At 37.7% G+C, this 27,877-nt stretch overlaps 1 protein-coding gene across 1 annotated transcript in view; it reads left to right on the top strand.

The window, feature by feature from the left end:
- MAP3K5 (mitogen-activated protein kinase kinase kinase 5) overlaps positions 1-27,877 on the top strand; it is a 98,563-nt gene that overhangs the window by 45,734 nt on the left and 24,952 nt on the right. Inside the window, exons 7-15 of the mRNA XM_030945078.1 lie at positions 220-390; positions 4,310-4,422; positions 10,304-10,463; positions 12,513-12,666; positions 14,965-15,072; positions 20,203-20,252; positions 24,277-24,372; positions 25,784-25,865; positions 27,331-27,464. Coding sequence (XP_030800938.1) covers positions 220-390; positions 4,310-4,422; positions 10,304-10,463; positions 12,513-12,666; positions 14,965-15,072; positions 20,203-20,252; positions 24,277-24,372; positions 25,784-25,865; positions 27,331-27,464 — 1,068 coding nt within the window. The remainder of the gene's footprint in view (positions 1-219; positions 391-4,309; positions 4,423-10,303; positions 10,464-12,512; positions 12,667-14,964; positions 15,073-20,202; positions 20,253-24,276; positions 24,373-25,783; positions 25,866-27,330; positions 27,465-27,877) is intronic.

Raw genomic sequence — 27,877 nt, 5'->3', positions numbered from 1 at the left:
GGAGAGAAGTTATGTTTAAGGGCATTTATAAAGGTTTCCCATGACATAAAGAAAAGAAAAAAAAAAGGAAGAAGGGGTAAGTGTGTACATATAACATAGTACATTGTGTCTATCTGTCTTTTTACATGGATGAAGTCATATGTCTATTAAAAACAGTAATGAAAAATTATTTCTTGTTAACTTTGTTGGTTTTTTAATCAAAATTATTATTTTCAACAGGAGAAATCTTCCTGGAGACAGACAGAAAGCTCTAGAAATTATGATTCCCCTTGTAGAGCAGGAAGACCAAGTAGCTTCAGATATGTACTGCCTGGTTGGTCGAATTTACAAGGACATGTTTTTGGAATCTGGGTTCATAGATATAGAAAGCAGGGACAAAGCAACTTTCTGGTGAGTACTATTTTCCTGGTCTATGTCCTTTTGTTAGCTTTGAGAAAATATTCCTCGAACAAGAATATATTTGGATGGTTTTACTTTCCAAATATTTGGCATCCTTAGGGGATAGAATGAATCTTCTAAATTGCCTAATTGAATGAATCAAATAAATTACTTATATGTTGAGAATGAGAGATTTATGTTGTTCACACATCTCATTCTGCAAAGTTCTTCAAGTGCCTCAGAGACCTGAAGTTTTGGTGTAAACTAAACTCATAATTCTTCCCAAATATGAAGTCTCCTGTTTACTGTGTTGTTATTAGGAATCTGGGCCAGAGAATAATCAGTCATTAATTGATTGGCATGTCTGGAATCTGATAGATTTTAGCTAGCAAGGCTTAGAGGTTTAACTCACAACCAGTATGGCTGTTCCAAACTTGCTGACAAAAGTTTTATCACTGTATAGTGGTAAAAGTTTTATCATCATTGTATAGTACAGGCACATTGCGGTGGACTACAGTAGCATCAGTAGTCAAAAAAGCACACAATTACTAGTCAATAATAGATGAATTCTTATCCTCATTTCAGATACAAGAATCTTGGTTTTTTTAATGCTTTTGAAATGCACTAAATCACTGTTACATGGAAGAGGTTAGAAAATGAAGGCATGGGATGTCATCCTAGACTTCTGTCAGGATGAGCTTCTCTGCATTCAGATGAGGATACAGACAATCTGCATTTTTGTGTCCTGCAGCTCACGTCTTAGCTCTGGTCTTGTGCTCATCAGCTGCTTGTTGAAGTAAATGCTTAAAATGGAAAGCTTTCTTCTTTCTTTGTCATTTATCACTTGTTTTCAGTAAACTTCAGCTTAGAGCTGTCTCTCATAAAAGATAAGATAAAATTGTTTACCAGTTATGGCCTCAGAATACAAATGCAGTTTAAAGCTTCTGGTCAGTCTTTACAGCTTGGCAATTCTTACTGGACTTTTAAAAGATGTTGAAATAACAGGAATGCAACATATTATTTTCATTCGTCCTAGCATAATTTTGGATTTTAAAAAGTTTCATTTCCTGTAAAGCACAAAGCCCGTGAAAAACTTCTGGGGTCTTTTGTAAACACTGTATTTTGCTAATGTCATAAATATAAAGATATAAAGAAAAGTGTAGTTTTGCACACAAATTTTAGGCATTATTACAGACCAAATTAAATACAAATTACTCTTGCTATTGTACATCTTGCTTTCTCCTTGTTCATAGTGCCTTATGAACACATAAACTTTGATATATCAAACATAATTGAACTAAGAATGATTATATGTATAACAGTGGTGATTTCATGTAGCCATTTAAACACACTTTGAATAAATGCATCTTGGCAATCATGATAATCATAGATCTGATGACAGGAAGTGATTGCAGGCATTCCAGTCTAGGAAAGGACTCTGGCAACTGAGACCCAATACAGAATATTGTATTGTGCTCTGTGCACCTCCTGCCACAGAACAAGGAGATCTCTGTTGAGTCAAGCTGGAGTTTGGCTGGAAGCTGTACTGGATGGTCCAATTGCTTTTGGTTTATATTTTATACTGGATATTGATTTGAGTTTCTAGCGTTAGTCACACAGCAGGCCTGACATGCTGGAAGGTTGACTCATAACTCAGTGAAAAGCTCTTAGAAAGGAACAGGTCTACTCTAATGCTCCATCAGGCCACAACAGGACAAGGTGTGTGCAGGAGCAATGGCAGTGCTATGTTATGTTGAGATAAAGGTTATTATCTCAGTCTTAGAAAAATAGGGATGTAAGGGAAGTATCGTGAATTGCATGAGATAAACAGAATTTGGCAGCAGAACCAAAGCATTGGTTTTGCAACAACTGGTGATGCCAAGGTAATTTGGTCTATTCCAATTTCAAAAAACAAACCAACAATGTGCTTTTCTGACAATTAGAAAGTAGAATAAAAGATATCTTTCATATAAATATGAAAGAATAAATGAAAGAGTAATTATTAACTGTCACTTTCTTGTTTCACACCAACAGTGTGAATCAGACTTACCAAAGCTACCAAGGCTTTATTCATATCTTTTCACTGCTACCCCCCAAATTCAGTGTCTGCACTGCAACATTTTCTCAAATGTCAACAACTGCAACATTTTTCCAAAATTACAGTCTTTCTTATATTGGAACAAAAATACTAATTTCCATGGCTTTTTCTTCTTCTTCTGTCAATCTTTCCTCTCTCCTTTTTGTATTGCATGAGAATTTAAGCATGGAAGATCTCGAGGGCAGAAAAGGTGGTTCAGTTCCCAACATCGCTGTGTCTCCAAACAGATAATGCCAGCTAAAGGGTTTCCCTTAGATGTATATACTTGGAATCAATGAGGGTGTTGTCCTGTTTACTTGGCAGATGTTTATGGGTTTTTTGGTTTGTTTTTTTTCTCCTTTGCTTAGTTTTTGTTTGGTTGATTGGTTTGTTCTGTTTTTTTGTTTTTAGGTTGGATGTTTTTTGTGTTTATGTATTGGTTACAGTTTTTTTAAATGAGCCAAAAAACATTTTGTATGTACTTTCTTCCTCACTTTTTTGTAACTCACAGAGAAAGAGAAAATTGCAGATGATGAAAGAAAAATATCTAGTACTCTCTGATCCTCTTGCTTTTCTTTAGAGCAGTAGGCACTTGTTTAATGATGAAGTTCTTTGGAGGTGGGCAGCTGAAGTATAAAAAGTATATATATGTAGGAGATTGAAGAGAAGCCTGTCTTACAGTTTTGGAGAGGAGAGCTTGTGTTAAAGGATGCAAACTCATTAATCATTAGAGCAGAAAAACTGACAAACAAATTAAAGACCAGCCGTACTTTTGACCTGGTGGGATAAAAATGCCTTAGCTTTGCTTGCATGTCAAAGCATGGTCTAGAAGTCAAATACTTAAGTTTTGTGCAGATTGTTTTTCTTTCCTTCCTTATATACTACTCTCACAACCTTTTTAATTTTTAAGTGTATTCCATTTGTTTGTCTGTATTTCTTTTATCCTTTAGAAAGTTATTTTAAACTCCATTGCTTTTATGGTAGTAAGTTGTGTTGACTAAATCTCTTGTGCTCCTCAACTCACATATGATAGTAGTCTTTGCCTTCTCCCTATGGAGGTGTGAATGTGTGTATATATACCTGCAACCAAAGGTGTTCTTATTTTGAGGAATAAGTTTAAACCACTGTAGATGCCCTGTTGCTGTTGTCACAGCTACTTGCGTTGCTAGCATGAGGACAGTGTGTGCTGTGTTGGTGTGAAGCATCTCCAGTTCTTTTAAGACAACATTGAGCCTAGGTGAATGCCTCTGCCATTTCTCTTGATTGCTCAGTTCCTTTTGAGGACAATGAAATCTGGTATAGTCTTTTTTTATGTGAACTCATAAGGACAGTGTCAATAAGACACTCAGTAAAGAATAAAATTTGGAGAAGTTGAAATCATAGCTAAATGTGAGGTATGTTCTTGTATCACTTGCTTTTGTGTGTGCCATTGCAGCAGATCCACAATAAAATCTAAGGTTTCAAGTCAATGAAATTTCATATATTAAAGACTAAATTAATGAGCATATTAATAACTCTGAAACAGTTATTTTACAGACTGATAGTACCATTCAGTTTTATTTGATCTTAAAGGAATATTGTAAGATACTGTAACTTTACTGGGATAATGTTACTGGGATGATGATTAGGATCTGTGCTTGTTGTGTGGGGGGAAAGGAAATGGGAGGAGGATGTATAAATACCAGACTCCTAAAAATAACCACAAAGAATGTGTGGAAAACACTAAAATATTTTTGCTTCTATGGATTCTTGCTGTGTAAACAGAAGATAAGCTCTTAAATTACCTAAAACTGTAATGATGCCCCAACTAGATTGTATTATTTACAAAGTAAGCTTGAATGTTTGTTTTTCTAGGTTCAAGAAGGCATTTGAGTCAGAGCCAACGTTACCAGCAGGAATTAATTATGCAGTACTCCTCCTGGCAGCTGGACATTGCTTTGATACTTCCTTTGAGCTGCGGAAAGTTGGTAATTATAGCTTGCAAATTCATGGGGAAATTACATTCTAGTGAAAGTACACTACCACGCACTGTTACAGGGCAAAAATATGATGGCTGTGTGTGAAAGCTTTGATAGAGAGCATGTGAATATTTAAGTTGGTCTCTTACACCACTGCTGATCCCACCTGACTGCAGGTGAGTGCTGTCATGAAGATGCGGTTTCAGTGTCAAGGTTTTAAATGGTTACCAGAGTTCAGTAAAAGCTAAGCTTCTTTGTAAAGGCATCATTTGTGTGAAACAGGAGCACCTGGAATGGGAATCCAGTTCCAGCTAGCGCTCTTTAAAACAAGCAAACACAAACCCCTGGAGGGAATATGAATGAGAAGTCTATCCTAAGACTGAGGAAAATGCACTTGACTTGAGCTTGCGTTGGGTTGAGAGAAGAATATTTCTCTGCTCATACATTCTTAGAGGTTTCTGAATGTCTGTATTCATAGAATCATAGGATGACAGTGGTTTGGGTTGGAGGGACCTTTAAAGACCCTCAAGTCCAAGCCTCTGCTGTGGGCAGAGATCTTTCACTAGATCAGGTTGCTCAGACTGACATTGGACACTCCCAACAAAGAGGCATTCACTTCCCTGGGCAACCTGGTCCAATGTCTCACCACCCTTGTCATAAAAAGTTTCTTTTTTAGGAAGGAAGAGTTAGGACGATTTTGTTTATGATCTTGTTTGTGTTTTTCTAGATTTGAGGAGAGTGAAAACTCAAGATTATTCAGTAATATGTTCAGGGAAGATTTGCAGAAAGGACTGAATGTTGTAATATGCATTGCATTTGGTGTTCTTCTCCATGAATTTGTATAATTCTTGACTTTCTGTAAAGTCTTTTTTTATCTTTGTTTCTCCTGAGGAGGTTGTCAAGTGAGAAAGAAACAAATTTTTTCACTCCACTGAATGTATCTGTATTCAGTGACTGCTCTAGTTTTGAAGTTAGGTATGCACTGTATGTCTGGAAGTAATTTCCTGGGTAATTTTGAGTATGAAGGTCAGAGTGAGATGATTACTCACATAAATATTGGAACTGAAATTTAAATTCTCAGGTGTAAAAGAAGGTATTAATTTGGATGTGTGAGGCTGCATAGAGTTGCCCCAGCTACTGTGTTTGCCCTTCTGTGAGTGGGTGAGATTTTGCTTTTTGGTTGGCATAGAATACTTCCACATCCTATGCTGAAATTTGAATTCTTGTGCCAGAGTAGGAGGTAAGAAGATATGTTCTATACATTGCATAGCACTTACAAATGCTCACTTACTGGCCTAACTTTAAACTAGGTAGCTTAATGGAGCTGGGCTATATTTTTTTGTGTAGTTTAATATGAATTCTTTACTTTTAAAGAAACTTCTTAATTGCATACAGACTACAGCCAACTAGATCTGTACAAATTCGTTTTACTGATCAAATTTGTGTGCTATTTTTTGGTATCATCTTCTTATGAGGTTGTGCAGTGTTGTTTTCCCTATTGCTTGTATTAAGACTGTTACAGAAATTAATGTTCATTCTTATATAAGGTTCCATCCTCAGCTGATGAATTATTTAGTGTAGAAGTATCCTGTTCCTTAGGTGGTTTGTTTGTGTGTTTGTTTCCCTGTCTTATGTTAACATTTAGTTGGTGTCTGCTGGAAACCCTTGATATAGCAACCCCTCCTGTTAGCTTCTGGTGTCCATCTTTCTTTTTCTTAGGTACAGGGAATATTGTCAAAATACTTTTAGTCAGACTGACTCAGCTATTTTGAAACATGTTTTCAAATACATTTATAGTATAGTATACCTTATGTGTATCATTTGTTTCTTGTTGATAAGACTGTGGTCACTATCATGGATTGCCGGGTTGAAAAGTACCTCCAGGATCATCTGCTACAAACTTTCTCTGGAAAAGCACACTCTAGACAGGATGGCCCAGCACGCTGTCCAGCTGAACCTCAAATATGTCCAATGTCAGCAAATCCACTGCTTCCCTGGGAGATGATTCCAAGAGCTGATTCTTCAAATTTTGAAAAATTTTTGTCTTGTGCCCAATTGGAAAGTCCCCAGTAGTAACTTGTACCTATCACGCTATGTCTTTTCGTTGTGACTCCTTCTGAAAAGGGAGTCTCCATCTTCTTTGTAGCCACTTTTTACTCACTGGATGGTGATAACACCTCCCCTAAGCCTGCTCCTCAAGGCTGAACAAACCCAGCTTTTCCTCATATGGCAGGCTTCCAGTCCTTTGTTCCTCTTTGTGGACATTCTCTGGACTCTCTCCAGCCTGTCCACATCTTTTGTGTATAGTGAGAATCAAAACTGAACACATTATTCCAAAAGTGCCCTGGCAAGCACTGAATAGAGCGGGATAATGGCTTCTTTATCTCTTCTAATGATGCTGCTGTTGATGCATCCCAACATCCCATTGGGTTTCTTAGCTGAAGAAACACACTGTTCACTCATATTCAGCTGCTTGTTTTTCAGGGCCCCCAGATCCCTTTCCACAGAGCTGTTCTCCTGTGCAATAGATCCCAGCCTGTGCTGCATCCCCAGATTATGTTTTCCCAGGTGCAAGACCTTACAATGATCTTTGTACAAGGTTTATCAGATGGCTGGAGTTGTGCTAGATTCTGAGGATAGTTTAGTATTTTCTTTGTCTGAGGTCAATGTTTTAAACAAAATCAAGCAATATCACAGAGACTGTATGGGAAAATATTTTGATTTTTTTTCTGGTCCTAAGTATCTCTTACATGTGTATAATTCTTTCGATGACATCTCTTGTTTAGATCTGTGTGTACAAGATCATTTTTTAGCAGCAGTTAGATTTGCCAGGCTGTGCTTTCTGTTTGGTGTCCACCCACAGCATTATCTGTAGTACACAGAAATTAGAGAAGTTCTGCTTTCTGCTGGGAGATCAGGAGACTAGCAAGAACAAACTCATCAAGTTCAGTCCAGGTTATATGGAAATTATATTGCTAGGCTGGGAAAGGTGTAGGGAAGGATGTAGTCATTATCAGTTCTTCAGAGGGTACATGAGACTGTAATTATGAGATGCATATCTGATTACATTGGGAATATTGTAATAACTGCAGTAAAATAAAAATAAATCCAAGAGAATTTTTACCAATCCACACCAGATCAGAAAATTTGCCTTCTAAAACTTCCTACCTGTACTTGTCAGATAATAGTTCACAACTAAATGAGCAAACAGACCATTAATAAAAACCCTCTTTCTATTTTTTTAGTATTGCTTTCTTAACCATACAAATAACTTTGAGACCAGAACAGAAATGCTGTGATCTGCATTGATAGTTATGATCTCTGCAGGCTGTGCAACTTTGACACACAAAGGATCCTGTAATATGAATTGTTCCATCGATACTTGAGCAAGGAAAGCAGTTTATTTATAAAGCCTTCATATTAATATTTAACTGGTAATATCTATTTACTGTTATCTTAGTTTCATCACAAGCTGTGGATATATTCTTGGTGTTAAAAAAACAAAGGCTTTTCTGGCATTAATGGTTCCTCTATTTTGCCTTATTTGTTTTAAAGGCAAAATATTTCTGATAAAATATACTGGAATTCCTGCTGCTTTTTTCACTCCCCTTATGAATGCCAAGTTTATCATGGAAGGAGAGAATGTCTTGACTTTGCCTGGATTTTCTTGTACTCTCAAGAACCTTTTAAAGATGGTGAAGTAAAAATAAACTTAGGAAAGAGAAATTATAGAAGGAGACCATAAACTCAGAATTAAATTCATGAAGGTTCACTTTGCAAGTTTTCAAATAATCCTTCCACCACCCCCCCCCCCCCAAGTTCTTTAAATTGAAGTTATAGTCTTTAGAACCTCTTGCTAATGTCATCACCAAGCAATTACATTTCAGAGAGAAGTAACTTGCCTTTCAGGGATGAGTAACTTTACAGATGAGCTTTGCAGAGCATGGTCAGCAAACTAGAGTGAGTTATAGCACCAAGTACCTCACCTTTCTCAGAAGAACTTGATGAGAGGGTGATGTTGTCTTCTCTGAGGTAATAGGATCCACTTCACAAAATACTTGGGTAAAACTTCAGTTTTCTCCAGGCTGTGTGGCAGTAATGATTCCCAAACTCGGTGTCCTGAGGTACTGCCACACATCCATCCTTTCTCGCCCTATCTTCCTATAAGTCTCCCTTACTGAGCTGGGGCTCAAAATGATTGCTGCCACCAGTCCTACGCTCCCAACAAACCCCTCTCCCTGCCAGCCAGTAATATGGGTCCCTCCCCATGCGAGTTGTACTCTTCATCAGACCCACACACTCCGTTTGTACCTCACTTTAGCCCTATGTACAGCTATCAAGAAAGGCAGGTCCAACAGAAACGATGCAGGTATCCTTGGGATACCAGTTCCTTACACCTCTTGTGATGAAGTCACATTAAAAGCCTGTGGAAGTTAGTAGGTATCTGTCTTTTATTGTGTGTTGCTATCAAATGCATGCAAATGTTTTAGATATTCTAGTAGAGCCCTTTGGCCTTTGCAGATAGTGCTGAGGAGTGTTACTTTAAAGTCCTGGGGGAGATTAATTTTTTCCATTTACTGTGTTTTCTGGATAGCATTCAGGTTTTGCTCTCTAGAACCCAGCTAAAGTTGAACACTTTCAACACAAATTCCCCTTCCCTATTCTGCACTGACTAGTGGAGGTGTACATCTTCAAGTGGTCTCTTTGACAGTGTAAGTGTGTGTAGCACACTGGCTGAAAGCCTTGCAGAGATGGTCACCATGGTACTCTGTGTGGCTGATGGAGGTGACATTTCTCAGGCAGATCAGAGATACTTTGTAGCATCTATGGCATTTTTAAAAGCCTTTATCACCTGACATTGATGTCATAAAAATGTGAGCAATGTGATAAAACAAGATAAACTTTGTAGGCTGAAATGTAGCTTATGTAATGATACCCATTTTGATAATATTTATTACTGCTTCCGCCATGAAGTTTAGTCTGCTAGCTACTCAGGGAAGGTTAAGGAAAAAAACAAGATCAACAGTTGCATTGAAATTTCTTGTGAATACTCAGCCTGAATATCAAGGACAATAGAAGATGATGTGGAGGGAAACTGTCATAGTGGAGTAGTGTGGGAAAAGTGAATAAAACACTACAGTGGTGGAGCAGCTTCTTGTGTAAGCTGAAAATTGGGGTTTTTTGCAAGGGATGGTGTAGCCTATCTCATGTTAGCTATATGTAGCAGCTCATATGAACTAAAACTCCTCCTGAAGGCCACAGGGGAGCCTGTAGTTCTCAGCGAACTTAGCAAGTCAAAATAAAACCTGAGGCTCGCCATAGTCTTGAGTTGCTGAGGGGCTTGTGAATATTAATAGATGTCTTTCATTGGGGTAGGACTTGCGGCAGTTAAAAGAACATCACTGCTGGAAGAAGCCCAGTGGATCATCTGTTCCTTCTGCATGGGACCTTGTCTATAAAGGTAAGTTTGGGGCTTGGGGCTTGTAAGTTAAAAAAACAAAGCAGAAAAAAACATAATAGGTGCCTTATTCAGCATCTGTTAAGTTTTTGCAGCTATGTTGTGTAGCCTAAGGCCCCAATTTGCCTTTACAGATGAGGTCCATGCAAGAACATAGGTAATCTGACTGTGGCCTTGTCCTGACAGTGATGTCTTAACATTCCTTTCTTGAGAAGCCTGTAGGAAGAGGGGGTGGGGAAAAAAGAATTTTCTACCAATTAGAAGGTTTGGAAGGCATATAACATTAACTGGTAAGTATGATTTCCATCTTACTTTATTCAAATGGAAAGGGTATAGTCATGTAAGCAATTAAAAGATTTTGAATAAGGGAGATGGTTATTTTAAAATTGCATTAATACACATTCTTGTGACTTGTTATTCTCTTTGCTACAGGAGTAAAGATCAGCAGCCTGCTTGGTAAAAAGGGGAGCTTGGAGAAACTGCAAAGCTATTGGGAAGTGGGATCTTTCTTGGGGGCCAGTATGTTGGCTAATGATCATATACGAGTGATCCAGGCTTCAGAAAAGCTGTTTAAACTAAAGGCACCAGCATGGTAAGGTGATAAACAAGGCCATGTACATTCCTATGTTTTAAGACGTTGGACTCCCTCAGCTTTCACATGAGGCACTGTACTCAGCTGACAGGAGATATGTTTTGTGTTGTTTACTGTGTGTGTATTATTGCACTGTACTTTTATCCAGAGAAGGGACTCTCTTCCCCTTTTGCCTTTATTCAGGGGTAGATCTGATATGGAGATTTAATTTGATGTGTGAGAAGGGCAGATTCAATGTGGACTTCAAGCTCTTCTGAGGGCAAAGGAGGAAGGAGGAGTTGCTTGCAACTGCTGAAGAAAAGTGGTAGTGGCTTCTGAGTTTAATTATAACAGCCTGAAGGTTTTGGGCAACGAAGACAGCTTAGCTAGCGAGGCCTGGCTCTACCTTTAAATATTGTTAAGGTTATGCACATAGCAGTTTTAGGAATTGAGTACAAATGAGCTGTGTGGTGCAAGCTGCATCTTGTAGCGATTGAGAAGACTGCAAATCAAAGTCCAATTAATAGAAAGGCCATAAATCCAGGGTTAAAGGCAACCTTGTAAACTCAACTTCTGTTATGCAAAGGCCCAGAGATGTGTGCTCTGACAGCAGGTTGCCAGCACCTATGGTGAATATAGGCAGCAATTAAGGACCAGTCACCTACTCATTAAGGGCTGGGATTATCTTGGATGGGGGAACCAAGATTCCTTTCTGACTACAAAAGTTGTCACTCTGCTAACTCTAAGAGTGAACATCACAACATATATATCCTTATCTTTTTATAAAGGATACAGAGGTGTATATAAAGGTGATCAGAGGGATGCTAAAATACAGAAATGCTAAACTTCTGTATTGACATAACATAGAAACTGTCAAAATTAAAAACTCTAATTTTCAGACAAAATATTTCATAAATGCTTTTTACAGTGTATTTATTTGCAAGGTTTTCAATTTTTACTATATGTTTATTTTTCTAAGAAGCGGGATAGCACGCTCTGGAAGCCTCCTGGTAGAATTTTCTGGAGTTTATGAATGCCTGATTGTCAGAATTTTATGTACCCAAGTGCCTTTGGGGTTTAAGTCTGTGGATTAAACTCTGAAAATACAGCTTACTCATTTGTGCTTCGTGAAGAATTTCTCCTGTGAGCAATTCCTTCCCAGTCTGTTGCCTGCTTTATAGCAGGGCCCACTTGGTGCAGTCAGGAGTAGACACAGTACCTTAAGCCAGCTATTCTGATGGCATAAGCAGGATAATTGGAAATTGCACAGATATGGAAATGTTCACTAAAGACCCTCTGAGGGTGAAACAAAAGTTTTCATTAATAGCCTGTAATAAAGTGATAGCAGTGATAAATCCTCTTTTAGTGTGTATTTCTCATTGCTGTAGTATTCATAAAAATTGTGTGAGATTATGTTTACAACCTTTTTTTTCAAAAATGCCAAGAGAAAGCAATGGTACCAAGAAGCCCCATAAATCAGCCCCAGAAAATAGAACAACAGAGAGAGAGATAAACTGCATTTAGGGGAAACATTCAGCACACCAGTTGTCCTTGCCTAGCAATGCCAAAAGAGTGCTTAACAGAGCTGTTGCCATCTTTGCAGGATAATCAGTTCCAGAAGCATCATGTTTTAGAAATATGTTAAATAATTGCCTATGCAGACACAATACAGGAGACAGGATACTTAAACTAGTGGACTTTTCACCTGAATTTTTATTTGAGGTAGGTCACTACTGGAACAATTTGGACATAGGATCAGCTTGGTCCTTAGGCAGAGGATTTAGCTCTTTCATGAATTTTTCATGGTTTAGGATAGAAGACAGTATATGGTATCGGGTGTGTGGGCAGGAAGGAGTGTTCCAGAACTCTTTTATATTTCTGTTGCCTCATTTAGCAGCTGTGTTTCCAATTCTAGTTGGGAACTGTTATTATGAAAAGCAATCCTAGAGAAGTGAAATGTTGCTGGCAACCTTGGTGTTGCAATGACAAATACTTCAGTTGTGTTTAAAGAGACCTTACTGCTTACAAACTGTACTGAAATTATACCTGTGTATGTTTGGATGGTCACAGGTACCTGAAGTCTATTGTAGAGACTATTTTGATATATCAGCACTTTAAGAAACTGACCCCAGAGCAACATACAGCCAAACAGGAACTTGTGGACTTCTGGATGGACTTCCTTGTTGAAGCCACAAAGACAGATGTGACTGTAGTTCGATTTCCAGTAAGTGGCTGTTTTTTTGGGTCTCTGAGACTTGTTTGGTAGTGTTTTTGGGGATGGGCTCTTTTAAAACAAATTGTGGTGTAAAGGAAATGAGCACAAAGCACTGCTTCTTTTTAGGTGGCCAGACTAACTGTTTGTTCAGAAGAAATGTATTTGGTCTGAATCTTAGATTGATTTTAATTGAATGCACGTGAATACAACAGGATTGCACAATATGTTCCATACAAAAGTAATGACGAAAAAAGTCAAGAAAGAATTTTGCTATTTATTGTTTGCTACCAATGGGTATACTTTTAAAGCAAACATTTACAATGTATTTCAGGTGATTATATAGTAACTATACGGTGTTTTGAAAAAAAAAATTATTTTCAGGCTTTTTTCTAGCTCAGCAGACTTTGTATACTCTACTGCCAATAAAGATTGTGCCCTTTCAGAGGTTAAAAATTATCCCAGTCAGAAATCTATTGTTCCAGCTACTAGAAAATGCATTTCAACAACATTACACTATTAGTGTGTGTATGTATATATTTATTTCTGATTTCTTCCACAAAAAATTTGCTGAGTTTTTTAGATGCCCCAGTGCTGCACCATGTATACAGTATCCTGAAAGTATACTGTAAATAAGTCTATGTTTTCTGTACATACTAACTGTATATGTCCAGGAAATAATGTCTTGGGTGTTCCTTTCAGCTAACCATCAGTAAAACCAGCTTTTTGTCTTAAATAGCAATTTCTATTGCCTCCCATATAGTTAAAGTGGATACAGGTTGTTTTGTACAGTTCATTTACCTTCCATGTGTCGATGTGCTAATAAACTGTTAGGAAGACTTCAGTGTTGAACAGGAAGAGCTTCAGGCAGTAAAGTAAAAACAACATGAGACTGTCTAAAGAGCCTGGTTTTCCTTTTCTGATGACAACAGGTATAAAGTTTTGCCAGGAAACAAAAGATATTTTTAATCTTCTGGGTTTTGTACAAGACAAGGCATAATCCTTTTTGATTTTAGATAATGGAATAGTTCAATTACATACTTACCGTAGGCTCTGACTTATAAAACTGTCCAAATAAAATTGTTTGAATTTTTATTAATACTAAGATGCAAACCAAAGCTGATCACTGCAATACCATGAGCCAAGAGATAAACCCAATGTCCATCTGGTTTGATGGTGTTGTACAGGAAGTTGGTTGGAGTGTAGAGCTGACAAAACCAAGGTCATCCCTGTATGGACCCAGTGATCCTTCTGGATCCCTTCCAACTCAGTCTATTCTGTGATTTTGTGAACTGACAGCACTGGTGTTGCAGACATATGGGATTTCTCATAATACAAAAATTCTATTTGTGCCTGTTCAGAATGAAAATCAGACAGTTCAACAAATCAACAAAATGGAAATTATCAACTTTCTTTTCCCTCCCTTCCCCCAGATTGCAATTAATTTATTCTAAAAGAAGCATTTTTCATATTTCCTTGTTTTGCATTGTTCTGTGTATTCTGAGAGTTTGAGCTAAGAGCTCCACTGTCCATGGGCACTAGCTTAGCTGTTAGTTACTGTCTTATCCAGTAGCATCAGTGTCATCACTTTGGCCTTTAGAGGAAGAAATGACAGTGCATGGACAACTTGTTAAAGACCACAGTTTGTGAAATGGCTTAAATCAGATTTTACATATTGTAGGTGTCTGGAGACGCCAAGCTACACATTTTAATTCCCACTGCTTATAATTTACAGAGTTAAATGTATAGGTACTTTTCAGAATTTAGCCCTGCACTGCTTCCAGTGTATCTCTGTGCTTATCATCTCTGAAGGAGGAGACATGGCTTAGATTTCACTCTAAGCCATGGCTCTCTCCAAGACTTTCTACTTTGATGTTGTCTGCTTTACCCACATATGCTTCTACCAAAAGATGATAAAGGTGTACCATGAACCTTCTCCACATGGGAGATAGACATTCTAGAGTGGCATTGTAGGAGACTGAATTGTGACAGAAAAACCTGACATTTTTAAAAAAAATAATTTGCAAAATTGATACATGTTACTGATGGACACATAATAGTCTTATGTAAAAAAAATTAAAGTCGGATTTTTTTTCTTTTTTAATCTTAAGTTATTGGCAGCCGTACTAAACTAGTGTGACTAGTACCTAGTACCTAAATTTTAGGTACCCCGTACCTAAAATCTTGCATTTCATTATTTCCCTATTTTTCCTACTATGGTATGATTAAAGAAATAGTTTTGACAGTTTTCAATACCTTTTGAAGTTCTATCAGTTTTTCATTAACTCTTGAAATTTTTTTTCCTGCAAGGTTTTAATATTAGAACCAACAAAAATCTATCAGCCCTCATATCTCTCCATCAACAGTGAAGCCGAGGAGAAGACGGTATCCATCTGGCATGTGCTCCCTGATGACAAGGTATGTTTGTAGTTGTAACTTTTTTCACAATTTAAAAGTATGCATGGTACATAAGGCATGTAGCATGAGACCAGTTGCATCTAATTATGATTCTGGAACATAGAAAAGTGTTTTAGTAACACACTGGAAGATGCTGAGATATACTGCTGTGCTTAAGATAAACCTGATTTTCACTGGATCTTTTGTTTCCCATCATTTTTCAAAATAACTTGCGTTTTCTTTCAGGTTGTTTTAAGCCATTGTATAATATACAGCAAATCTGTTGCTTAAGATTTCATAAGTAATTTACAATTTAATGCCATCATACCAATAATGTAGCATAAAATTACTTATACTTACAGAACTATCTTCTTCCTGCCCTTGCAGTTTTACATGTCAGCTGCCATAAATACTCCTTTAATATGAAAGTAATAGAGACTGGTATGTTAAAATGGGAGCAGAATCAATCTGCCAAAGAAGTATTTGGCAGAAGGATAGATGGATGCTCTAGAAACTGAAAATTCTGAGAAGTCTGTACGTCAAGGTGTGAGATAGCCAGAGATATTTGGAAAGAAGCTTAGAAGATCCAGAGATGGAAGTGGAGAGGAAAACCTAGAATGGTTATAACATTCTGAGATGTTTAGGAAGCAAAATGTTGGCAAGAGGGATGACAGGGAGGATGTCATAGAACCTTAGAGAAGGAAGTCAGCAAGGGAAAATGAAGGAGTATATGAGGAGTGAGCAGAGACTCAGTCAGCTGGAGGCAGAACACCGGGGATACTGTGATTTGTAAGAACCAGCACTGTTCATTATTCCATGGCCGCATTTTGTTTGCCTGCAGGATAGGACAATGAAGACCTGTTTTTCAGGTAACCATAGAATCATTTAGGTTGGAAAAGACCTTCAAGATGATCACCAGGTCCAATTGTTAACCTAACAAGTCCAATCTTCAGCTTTCCTGCTAGTAGTCTGTAAAAGGAGAAAGGTTTTTCAACACAAAATACACTGACACTCTACTGCTTAGATTTTTTGTTGTGAGTTCATGAGAAAATGTAAATGGCAGCTGAAAAAGCATATTTAGAGAACAAACTGAAATGTTTGCCTAGACCAATAAATTTCTATTTATTTGTGGTTTATACTGACTGATGTTTTTTGAAGTAGGCTCAGCTTCTGAGAATAATTTAAAAAATAAATGTGTGCGGTTCTTGGGCAAAATAAAAATTTACCATACAGTAAGTAATTATTTGTCAGAAGTACAGACTTAATCTTGCTATTCTAAAATACCTGTTTGGAAAGTATTTCTGTATTCAGAATTTATTCTATTTAGAGACTACTTGAAGATGCCTTTTTTTTTTTTTGTGTGGAATTTTTTGTGTGTATACTTGGTTCACCTCCAAACAAAACTTGTCATTCTGTTAAGTGGCTTAACTATAGTGTAAGAAGGAACATAGGACTAGAAGAAATTTTCTGGACTGTTGAGGTCTGTTCACTTCTGTTGCAGATACTCTCCCCATATAATGTTTCCCATAAAGTGATCAAGCTCTTTCTGAATATTAGTATAGGTTTCACAGTTCACCAATCATCCTGAAAAGTGGTTTGATAATTCCGCTGCAACTGTAGCAGAGCAAAGAGTGGAATATTGCTGGTGAAGTGAAAAGACCTTAAGTCTTCTAGTTTTCAGTCTGAATTTGTTGACATTTCATACACATTTATTCTTTTGCTAACAAAGTCTTTATATTAAGTAGTTTCCTTTCTCTCTCCGAGGTTTACCTGACAGTATTTTTAAGGAGAATCCTAATATCTCTTACTGTGGGGATTTTGTGTAGGTTTCGTTTTAGGCCAAACAAGTAGGCTTGGTGTACTGGCCTCACATGGCACCTCATTGCTGTGTCTTCCCATGTTCTACTTAGAGTTAACTTTCCTTGAGTGTGTGCACTCATATTCCAAAATGTATATTCATTTATCATTTAGCTACTGGGGTATTTTGCTTGATACATTCAGCAATGACATTTTTTCATAGCTGTGTCATTTGACTGCCCAGTTATCCTCTGTCTGGGAGAAGGATTTGAATGTATTAGTCTAGGCCTGTTTGGTGTTCAGAAGATAGGTAGTATGTTAAACATTTCTTTCTGTTTTCCTCTTCTCCTTCCTGATGTCAGGCAAGTGTATTTTCTGCAGAACAGTATTTTCCTATTTTTCTGGCCTAGTCTTAATCATTGGCATTAGACATTAAGTGAACTCCTTGTACTTTTGCTCTGGCCAGAATCCTTACTGTGGTGAGCTTATTGAGCAGCCAGGAGTCTGACTGATAGTCTGTACCCTGTGAGCCGTCATACCCATCGAAAGAATGCAATGGGCATTTTGATAGTTACACCTTCAGCTGTGCAATTCCAGTCTGTTGCAATTTGCCTGAGTCCTTAGAATCCATCAGAAACCTCACAGGGAGAAAAGGGACTAAAAGAATTTGGAGACACCAGCTTCCTTTTCAGCTGAATATAACCAGTATAATATTTGTCTTTGCTAAGATATTTTGTGAAGGAAAAGGATGTATTATCTGTCAGTCTACTGCACAGAGGAAGACTCATACTTTGGTCCTTAGTAGCCTGAAAACAAGCATTTTTGGGGTTGATTAAAAAGCAAACGCCACCTATCTCTACTGTAAGGGTGTGTTAGACAGCTGGGCTTGGAAATGTCTTCATCTGTCCGAGTTCAATCTACCAACCGTAGGTCTGTCAGAGCTTTAGCAATTCCTGCTTCAGATTTTAGTTCATTTTGGCACATAAATTAATGGTTCTACTTGTTTTCCAGAGTTTAGTTAGTCCTCCAAGAATAAGATCTATGAGTTACAAAGTGTATGAACTTCCTTTCATGCACAAAGAAGCTGAATTTCCATTTCACATCCAAACTGAAACTCAGTGGAGTCTGCAGCTGGCACTTTTGTATTAAATAGACGAATAACAGTCAATACCAGAATAAATAATGTAGCTTCTTTCTTTTCTATTGCTTTTTAGCTATGTATTTTAATATTTATGTTTTTAATAATACTGAGTTTTAGATAAACAACTGCCAAGAAAAATCAGACAGCATTTTACTTTGTAGAAGGCACATTCGCCTTGCAATTCCCTAATTTTAGCAGCCCTGCCCGCATGGGGTTAGAGGAATGCAGCAGTGCTGTTTGTAAGTTTGAAATAGAACAGCCTGTCTCTGTTTTGCTTTGGCTTCTGAATCCATTTTGAGTTTTGTTTTGGATAGTTGATGATTTTTTTGCCTAACCAAAGAACAGATGCTGAATTTGGATAGCATGCCTCGTATATTTACTCCAACATATTCAAACCTTGGCAAGATCATGAAGGGACATAACTATTATGTTATTTCATTCCTTGAGAACTTTGTGTGATAATTAAGATCTAAGAGATTAATTTCACATAGATGACAGGTGAAAAGCAATACTAATGCTTCTTGTTATGTTTCTTGAGCATTTCTGCCGCTCAGGACGTATATTTTAACTTATTTAGATTTTAGATTATTCCCAATAGTGGGAATTGGACCAACACCAATCGCTAAGGTCTGAAGAGAGTTTATAAGCATGGAAAATTGGAAACTAGCAGATTTTTTATATGAAGGGAGTTGTAAAAGGATATTCAGAAACCCCTCCTCATTAGCGTAGGGATTGAGTTGATCTTCCTTCATGTGAGAGAACCAGGCAACATTTCACAAATGTGTCATAACTAGCATCAGTTAGTACTTCCACTTTAAGATGCAAATCCAGCTTTTTCTAATATTGGACTACTCTTCTGTTCCTTTACCCCTGAAAGAAACCCTTACCCCATTTAACATTGAAGAGATATGGAAGTTACTGCTTTGTCCTTTACACTTATAATAGTTATGGAACTTGTGCATCAAGAAAGATGTTTGTTTGTATTTTTGGTCCATTGTGTTAGGCATTTCATATTAGCATCACAACATTTAATGTGATGTGAGCAGGAAGGAAAGAATTACAGAGGAGGAAAAAATTAATGTAGGAATCATCATAGAAAGCTGTTATAGCTGGGAAGTAATTTCCACTGTCATTTTCTGCACATTGTGCAACTATTTCAGTGGTGTATCTGTTCTGACTTCTGTATATTCCACTATTCATTTTATATGCTACACATTTTTGAGTCTTCTTTTGGAATGCATTTGATTATGTTTCTGTTTGACAGTATGCCCTTGCTCAGATCACTAAAATGACAAATGAATTTCAGCTGCAGAAAGGAAAGATTCTTCAAATATGGGGCTCATTGTGATGAGATCCCAATGTTGCCAAGGCTGTGAGGTGGTGTAATTCCACCTTTTCCTGAAAGGAGAATGTTTTCTTTAGAAGATACAAAAGGCTTCTGTTTGCTACAGTAAAGTTTTAATAGAACATAAACATAGAGCAATATAACTGTCTACAGAGAACTCAGTTCTGCTGAGTGTGACAGCTGTAAATTTAAAAGACCTGAAAATAAATGAGGCCTGGCCTTTTGTGATTTCATAAGGTGGCTTCTTTCTTCCAGCCATGTTTTGACTCCAGCAGGTCTTATGGGTTTTGGTGCATTTTCATCACTCTCTTCTAGATTCCTAGTGAAGTAGTCTCCTTTCTGTTTCCTTGGACACTTTGCCTTCATATTTGAGCAATTATTTCTACTTTTCAGGAGTTTTCTACTTTGCTCTCCTGCATTAGGCTTTCTACTTGTAGCTCTCTCCACCTGGCCTTCCCCTACACTAGGGGATTGATTGTGCAGAGCAAGCTCTCATTATTCTCAGAGGTGGAATATTTTCCCCCCTCCTTTCCTGAGTGTCACATGTGATCACAAGTTCAGTATCTGAACAAGAGTATACTGGCATCTCTTCTGATCTGCTCTTTTGAATGTTTTCTAAAGCAGTAAATTGTGTTTGCAGCATAAACAGTGAAGAAATAACCTAAATTCCTTTTATGTCAAACTCGTTACAGGTGAAAAAAAATGCCTTGAAAAATAGGTTTTAACAGATAATAAATAAATAGACTGTTGTCATTTGAGTGTTTCCCCTTCCATCTCATGAGTTTCATTCTAGAAGATATGCCTACTGGCCTTTCATGTAAAGGAGGAATATTTTGTTTGTTTATTTATTTTTTACTGTGTGTTACAGAAAGGTATCCATGAGTGGAACTTCTGCGCTGCTTCTATTAGGGGGGTAAGGTAAGTTGTTTCCCTTTTTTGTTTTGAAATAAGAGGAGTAATTGAATGAATTTTGTATTATGTTGCTGCTGTGGACCTTGGAGTGACAGTGATATTTTACACTGCTGTAACCTCTTGCAATCTATTCTTCACCTTAGTCTCTTTTTTCTTTTCCCTAGGATTTATCTATATTTGTCATCCTGCAACTTTCCACTTTCCTTTTAGTGTAATTAGATAAAAAAGGTCCAGAAAACTTACATTTTTAAAATAGTCATTGCTCTGTTCTAATAATAACTGTTCCATACACAGAGTTGTTGCTATGTCTGCAGGACGTTTTTGCACAGATGGATGATTCTTTTTCCTTCCAAAAAGTAACTTAAAAACACTAAACTATCCATAGGCACGAAAATTCAATCCTGTGGGATTCAGCTTATTTTAGGCAAAAATTGCAACAATGTGCTTAGTTCAGTCTGGTTTGGGTTTTGGCTACAGAATGTTTTTGTGTGCTTCTAAAAAAAAAAGAGGGAAAGAAAGTATTTATTTATTTATTTACTGTCATTTTGGTTTTTCCTTCCCCTTATTAAGCCATGCTGTGGTCAGTACAGTTTCTAGTGCAACCTCCTGCTTTGGTTATTTAAACTGTGAATTATAATTTAATTTTTCAATTGATTTTCCAATCTGTTCATCTGAACAGATGTCCAAAACAACTCAGATGACTTTACAATGAGCCAAGAGTCACTGTGAATTCTTAGAGAACTCTCTGGCTCCCTCCATGAGGAGCTGCAGGGGGAAATATTTATCTTAGGCAAGCATGAAGCTGAATGAGGTTTTTTCTTCTTCTTTTAAATATATGCAAGTTTCTGATAACTTAATTTTTCAGTGTTCTACAGGGATTTTTCCTACTTTTATGAAGGCAAGTATTGTTTGGAGAGGGTGAGCCTGCAGAACTAGGCCTGCTTCTAATCTATTTTTGTATCAAGACTATTTTTGGCTACTTTGAGGCTCCTAGACTTAAAGCGGTCTAGGAAGGGGCAGCTCCCAGCTTTATAAGGATTCTCAGCCCTTCTAGACTAGTAAGAGTCAGCTTTAGAAATGCAGCCTTACTGTACAAAGCAGGTCTTTGTGCATGATCTTGGAGGCTTTTATGACAAAGACCTCCATAAATATTTATGGTACTCCATAAGGAGACAGCAGGTCTGAAGAGACACCTGGCTTTGAAATGGCTTTGAAATGGTTTTTGGTAAATACCGCCCTGCAGTGACAGAGGGTCACTTCTTCTGCATGCTGTGTAACAGCCAGCATAATCAGCATTTTGTTTCACAAGTGGTAGGGTTCAGCTCTCAAGAGCTGCAAAACAACTTGGAATGTATGTAGAACTCCCTGAGCAGAACAGTGCTAAATCACACTCTGTATGCGGGAAGTCATAGGAGTTGGCTTTGGAGTAAGAAACTCATCGATTAGTGGTTTGTATGCCAATGTAAATACCTCTGCTTCTGCCATATGCCCTCTTGACCTCTTAAATACAAGTGGTTTTTATTGAATCAGCCCAAAAACTGCTGTTATTCTTTAAAGGATTTATCAGAGCTTTTGGAACATGGCTGTTTCTTCAAGGTACTTTGCATCTTAGGTTGTCAAGCAAAGTTCCTACTCTTCTGCAGAGCTTACAGCATATGAGCAAGAAGGTAGGAAATTTATTTTTCCAGTGGAAGATTAAGTGGCTGTCTGAAGTTTGCTGGACTACAAGTTGGCTTTTACTCACTGTTCAGGAGAAGTTCTGGATTATGAAATAACCACTACTCGTGTTGTTTCTGTGGGAGTGTGCTTCAGAGGTCTGCATCCGGTTTCTTTTGTAGCTCAAGAACTTAGACAAGCTTGAGACAAGGATATTTGTTTTCCATCCCAAGTTCTTGGAGCTTTGAATCTCATCAGGCTACTTAATTACAAGAGGTGCCTGTACTGCTAGACTTCTAGAAAACACACTGAAGTTCCACACATCTCCTTTTCTGCGATTCCTGCCACTGTTCACCTGTTGAATCTGCTGCTTCTTCTGAAGTACTAGTAATCTGTAGTTACAGCATTTGCAGTATTTCTTATTGACTAAGGGGAGTTCTGGATGCACATGAGCTGGGCTCAAGGCCGTGCTGCACTTGCTTCCCTATTTGTTTGTGGAGTTTAGCAAATTCAGCCCCAGTTCTGCTGTCGCAGATGTACCACATCTGCTTGGGCACTGTCAGAGTGAGGCATTTCCTGAGCAAATTATCCTGTGTCTTTTTATAATTAAGGTGATTTTTAGTCTTCCTTTTTCTAGTTTAGCCTTTTTTTTTAGCTTTTTTTTTCCCCCCCAGGGAGGAAAGCAACGTATAAGCAATGTAAGCCCTCACTTAAAGGTCTTAAATATTTATGAATTTCCCTGGCCTATGTGTACACTCCACATTCTTACCCTTTTATTCACTGCTGTGTTTGTCAGTGGTTTCTGGGCATGTCAGGTTTCAGCTAACAATTTAGTCAGTCAAATGTTTCAATGCACATGGAAATTGAATGAGTAATTCTATTAATATCAGTTACTCCAATTCTAGAGAGTTTACTTATATGCTTGAAAAGCTTGAATTAGAAGTTAGTTTATAAGCTCAGGACAGTGACTGCCTCCCTAAATGTGTACACTAGTTAGCATTTATGAATTTTCCTAACGTAAAAATAAATGAGTCACCACACCCAGAGACAAATATTCTTACAATGAAGCTCTCTCTTTTCATAAGCTTTATGAAGGGCAGACACCCCAGCTTGTCTAAAGAGTCATTTGTTCATCAAAACTGAGAGGGTTTTACAATAGAGCAACCATGAAGGACAGCAAGGATCAGACAATCTTAAAGACCTATTAAAGGCTCAAAATTCCAAGTATTTCCTGATACTTAAAAAAAATCACCCTGTTACATTAATCAAATCATCAATCCTTTGGCACAACATAATGCATAATTCTACTTTATTGTGCTACAAATTAAGTAGTAACATGATGGCTGTCTTGATCCATCTAAAATAGATTGATTTCACTAGGACTATGGATTTTTTCCAGTATATTAATAAGCTTAATAAGGAGACTTAATTTGTCTTGGTTTCTCAAATACTGCATTATTTTCTCTTGTAACACCTCTAGCCATTTCCCTTCGTCCTTTTCCAATATAGTGAGAATCAATTCTACTGCATCAGCTTGACAGCTGGCACTCAATATGTAACAAAGTTACAAAAAGAGCTATTTCAAATTACATTTAATATTTTCTATAAGGAGCAGAGTAATGACATGCATATAAAACAGTTCTGGTGAATGAATATCTTTGCACGAACTGCCGCCTACTTGGGGTGGAAAACTGGCAACTGTACAAGAGTTTGTACCTCTTCTGTTTTTGCACTGAGACATTCATGCATCCATAAGAAAATGGCATGTGTGCCTCCTCTTTTATCTTTGCTCTGCAGTTATAGCAGATAAAACCAAAACTGAAGGAAGATGTGAGCGGGCAAGTGTAATAAAGTAATTCACCTCATATTTAGATGCTGACTTAATTTAAAAACACTTTTCCAACTTGCTATCAAGGTACCAATTAACAAGGAGCTGAGTAGAAAATTTTGTGTTCAAGATTGAGCTATAGCTGATGTCTAAAGCACAAAGAACTCTTTTTTCAGTTCAAAGTCTAACTTTCTAATATGATCCAGAAAGGATGTTTCGTTCTGGTTGCAGGAGTTAAAATTAAGGGCCTTACCTAAATGTACTGAAGACAAAAATGTCACAGGTCAATCAAAATATTCCTATGAATTTCTCTGCTCCTACTATTTGTTGGGCAATGTGTAGACTAATGGGGCAAGCTGAATGATAGCAAACATCAAAATGTGAACTTTGGAGATACAAAAGAGTGATTTTACAATAAAGAAAAGCTATGGATTCTCATATTTAATCTGGTGCTTTCCCATGTTAAATGGGTTGATCTGTACGGTTTGACAAAGCTGGTAGAAGTCTAAATGCATCTTTCAATAACTTTCTTGGCCGTTCTTTCAGCATTTCAAAGTTTGAAGAACGATGCTGTTTCTTGTACGTGCTGCACAACTCGGATGACTTTCAAATCTATTTCTGCACAGAACTTCATTGTAGAAGGTGGGTCACGGTGTTATTTCAAAAAGCCATGGCCTGTGTGATGGGGTAGATCCCTGCATGCTGAACAGGGACTGACTGTTTCAGAACTATGGTGAAAGTTGATCTGAGCGTCCTCAGTGATCAGTGTCTTTTGTGTGAAAGCTTAATGCACAGCACCCTGTGTACCTTAATACACTGGAGATCTGATGTATGAAGGGTCAAAGAATAAGCTCAGGCAAACATTAGAAGCAAATACAATTATAAATCTAATTATTTTTTACACACACCTTTCTGGGATTAGTTTTGTAATACTTATCATATTACAGCTTACTAGAAGTGTGTGCCCCCCAGTTCACCAAAGCATCCTAAACTTTGAAGGACTTATTGAAGTGGGAACATTTGGAGTAACAGTCAAGTCTGGTCAAGATTTCCGTGTAACTGTAAATACAGTTTTACTTACAATTAAAAACCAGCACACTTGATTTCCTTTATATTAGCGTATGTTTACATAAGTAAGATTTTACTTCTGTCCCTGCAGGAAATTTGGCAAAGCTTTGTTGCCCAAAATTAGGGGTGTCTCAGTTTCTCTAAGCCGTGTTTCTGTTCCATAAGCTTGAGGCTGTGGTGTTGAATTGATCCTGGAAGCATTCCAAAGGAAATTTCACATCTTTTTGTGCTAAAATGGCTGCAAATTTGCCTAAAAGCGCTGCAGCACTCTCTGTTAATGACTGGATCCACCTCAAAGCCCAATCTGTAACTTGTCCTTCATCCATTCCAGTTCATATAGGCTCTTTCACCATGTTCATTCCCCTTCACATCTGAACTCTTCTGAAGAGATGAGTAAGCAATACCTTAGCATGACATGGTTTTTGTACTTGCCTTCTTTCAAAAGAGTAGAATTTATAATAGTATTTTTTTAAATGAAAGGTTATGAAATAGACATCCTTTCCATTCAAGGAAAAACTTGAAGCTAGAATTCCTACACTACAAAAGCTCTTCCAAATGTAGCAAAACCTCCTGGCACTTCTCATGATGCTTCAGTGCTTTCAATGGACATAAAGAAATGTGGTATATGATAAGCATTTCAACTGAGCTGTGTATTTTGAAATACTAATTCCACTGATAATTTCAGATATCATGGATTTTTTTTGCACATGCAAAAGGAGTAGAAAAACATCAGATTTTGATGGCTAAATAACCATGTAAACAAAATTTTTCTTCTGATATGCAAACTTGAATACTGAATTTATACTGGCTGTATAAATTATACTTATATATACATTGTTATTACATAATATGTAGTCATATAAAATAATAATTACTGTACTTAATTCCTCTCTTGATCCCTTCATTACTTTGTTCCTATACTGTCTCAAGTTACGGTCTCAAGTGTGTGTTTGCTTTTTTCCTCTCCTTTTTATTTTTGGTACAGATTTTTTGACATGGTGAACAGTATCACAGAAGAAATGGGGAAGACTACAGAGGAAGGGGAATGTGATGGAGACTCTCTAGAGGTATTTGTATTTTTATTTTCTCTCAACATACAAAATCATGGGCTTCTAGTCTAGCACTTCACTGAAGTAAATTATTCATTCATTTTTTAGAGATCAATGAAGTTAATTAGTGAAGTTATGGTTTACACTGTGTTCTCACCTGGAGTTTTATCTGAACACACACATAGCTGGAGAGGGAGTACCGGGCTATTGGGTGCAATGCAGCTCTTAAGGTGTTTAAGCCTTCTCCCTTCTTTGTTTAAGCAGGGAGCAGAATAGAATACCTAAGCCCCTGTCCTATGACATGAAAATCTGGTGTCTTGAAGCTCTAGAGACATCCATAACTAACTGAGAGAGTCGGTGCTGTGTGATGAATACAGACAGTCCTCTGTCCCCGTTTTGATGCTGGCATTTTATAACACATTTTATAACACTCTCTCTCTGAAATCGGAGATTGAACACAGGGAAACCACTGGGGTGACTTGTGGCAGAGAAAAAGAGCCTCTGTTGACAACCTTAGGGTGCCTGTTTGTTTATTTTAGCAAAAAGAAAAGCAGTGGGTGATTTCATTACAGTGGATAAGTATTTTTGTAGGAAAAATAGCAGTGTGCTAATGGTCTCTTTAATCTGTTGAATAAAAATGTAATTTAATAATGACAACAAAAAAAATGAATTAAGAGGCATGACTACCATGAGAATAATTCATTGTTGAAAGAAACTACTAGAAGAAGTAGTGGGTTCTTTCTTTTATTAAAAAGATAGCTGTCTTTATATGGAAGAAAATAAAAAATACTTTAACTAAGCCTAAGCTACTGGGTTTAGCACAGGAGTGAGCTTGTGAAATTCTGTGTCTATGTTACACAAGAGGACACATTGGTAATCTCTCTAACAAATGTTTTGGGGCTGGCCTTAGACTCTTTGAAATTCAAACTCAGCTGAAACCACGCTTAATGTGCTGCAGTGCTGACTAACCTGCATTGGCACAGGCTGCTGGCAGACCTGGCAGTGTCAGGATTGGGGCTGTGCTGGTTTTGGAAGCCGTGGGGAGGTCAGGAGAGCCCCTGGGAGGAGTGAAGCGTGTCCTGCCTTGCTCCCTGTGCCCGAGCAGGAGCCGGCTCTCCGTCTGGCGCAGAGTGAGTGCCCTCTGTTGTCGGCTCTGCTTGTACAGCTCCTGCTGGCAGAGCTGCGGGCCCTGCTCTCTGGGACACGATTGGGAACTGCACAGACTGGGTATAGCCCAGCTCAGCTCTTCCCTGAAAAAGCTACCTCAGAAGCCACTGGGGAAACATCGGTGTGTCTGCACAGCATCCCAGTCGTCATCTTAAAGTGGTTTTTTTAATCCATCCTCTGTGTTCTGCAGAATGCTACTAGCATCTGGGATGCCTTAGTTATGATCTTAGTTATGATCCACCCCACCACAGGGTCAGGTGGAATAAGTGTTATCCTTCTGCTCCCTTTGATGTTGCTGTTGTTGTTTGCTCTGCAGTATGATTATGAGTATGATGAGAATGGTGAGCGCGTCATTCTGGGAAAAGGAACGTACGGCATTGTGTATGCAGGACGAGATCTGAGCAATCAAGTCAGAATTGCAATTAAAGAAATCCCAGAGAGAGACAGCAGGTACAGTAACTCTGGCTAATTCCAAATTTTGGGCATTACATGATTTCATTGTTAATGTGTTCAATTAATTTGCTGATCAAAGAGTGCCTCTTCTACAAAGCTGCCAATAAATTACCTGTCTGCAGTATATAGTAGTGTTCCCTTTCTTTGTAATTAAATGTTTCCAAGTTGTGGAGTAGATTGTGATCACAATTGAGAATTTAGATGTTTGCTGGGTTTGGTACTAGTGTTTTTTCTTTGAAACAAAATAAAACTAAACAAAAAAAAAACCAAACCCACTGAAGTGCAGAATATTACTTCAAACACCTGGTCATGAGCCCTATCTACCTAGACATACTCTGGCATGTCCTTATAAAAGACCTATTGAAATTCATTATTTGTGCAGTCCTTTAAAATTCTGGGCCTGAATTGTT

Source organism: Camarhynchus parvulus, chromosome 3, assembly GCF_901933205.1.
Source record: "Camarhynchus parvulus chromosome 3, STF_HiC, whole genome shotgun sequence".
NCBI classification, from domain to species: Eukaryota; Metazoa; Chordata; class Aves; order Passeriformes; family Thraupidae; genus Camarhynchus; species Camarhynchus parvulus.
The sequence above is the reverse complement of the archived record's forward strand: the minus strand, read 5'-3'. Positions and strand labels throughout refer to the sequence as shown.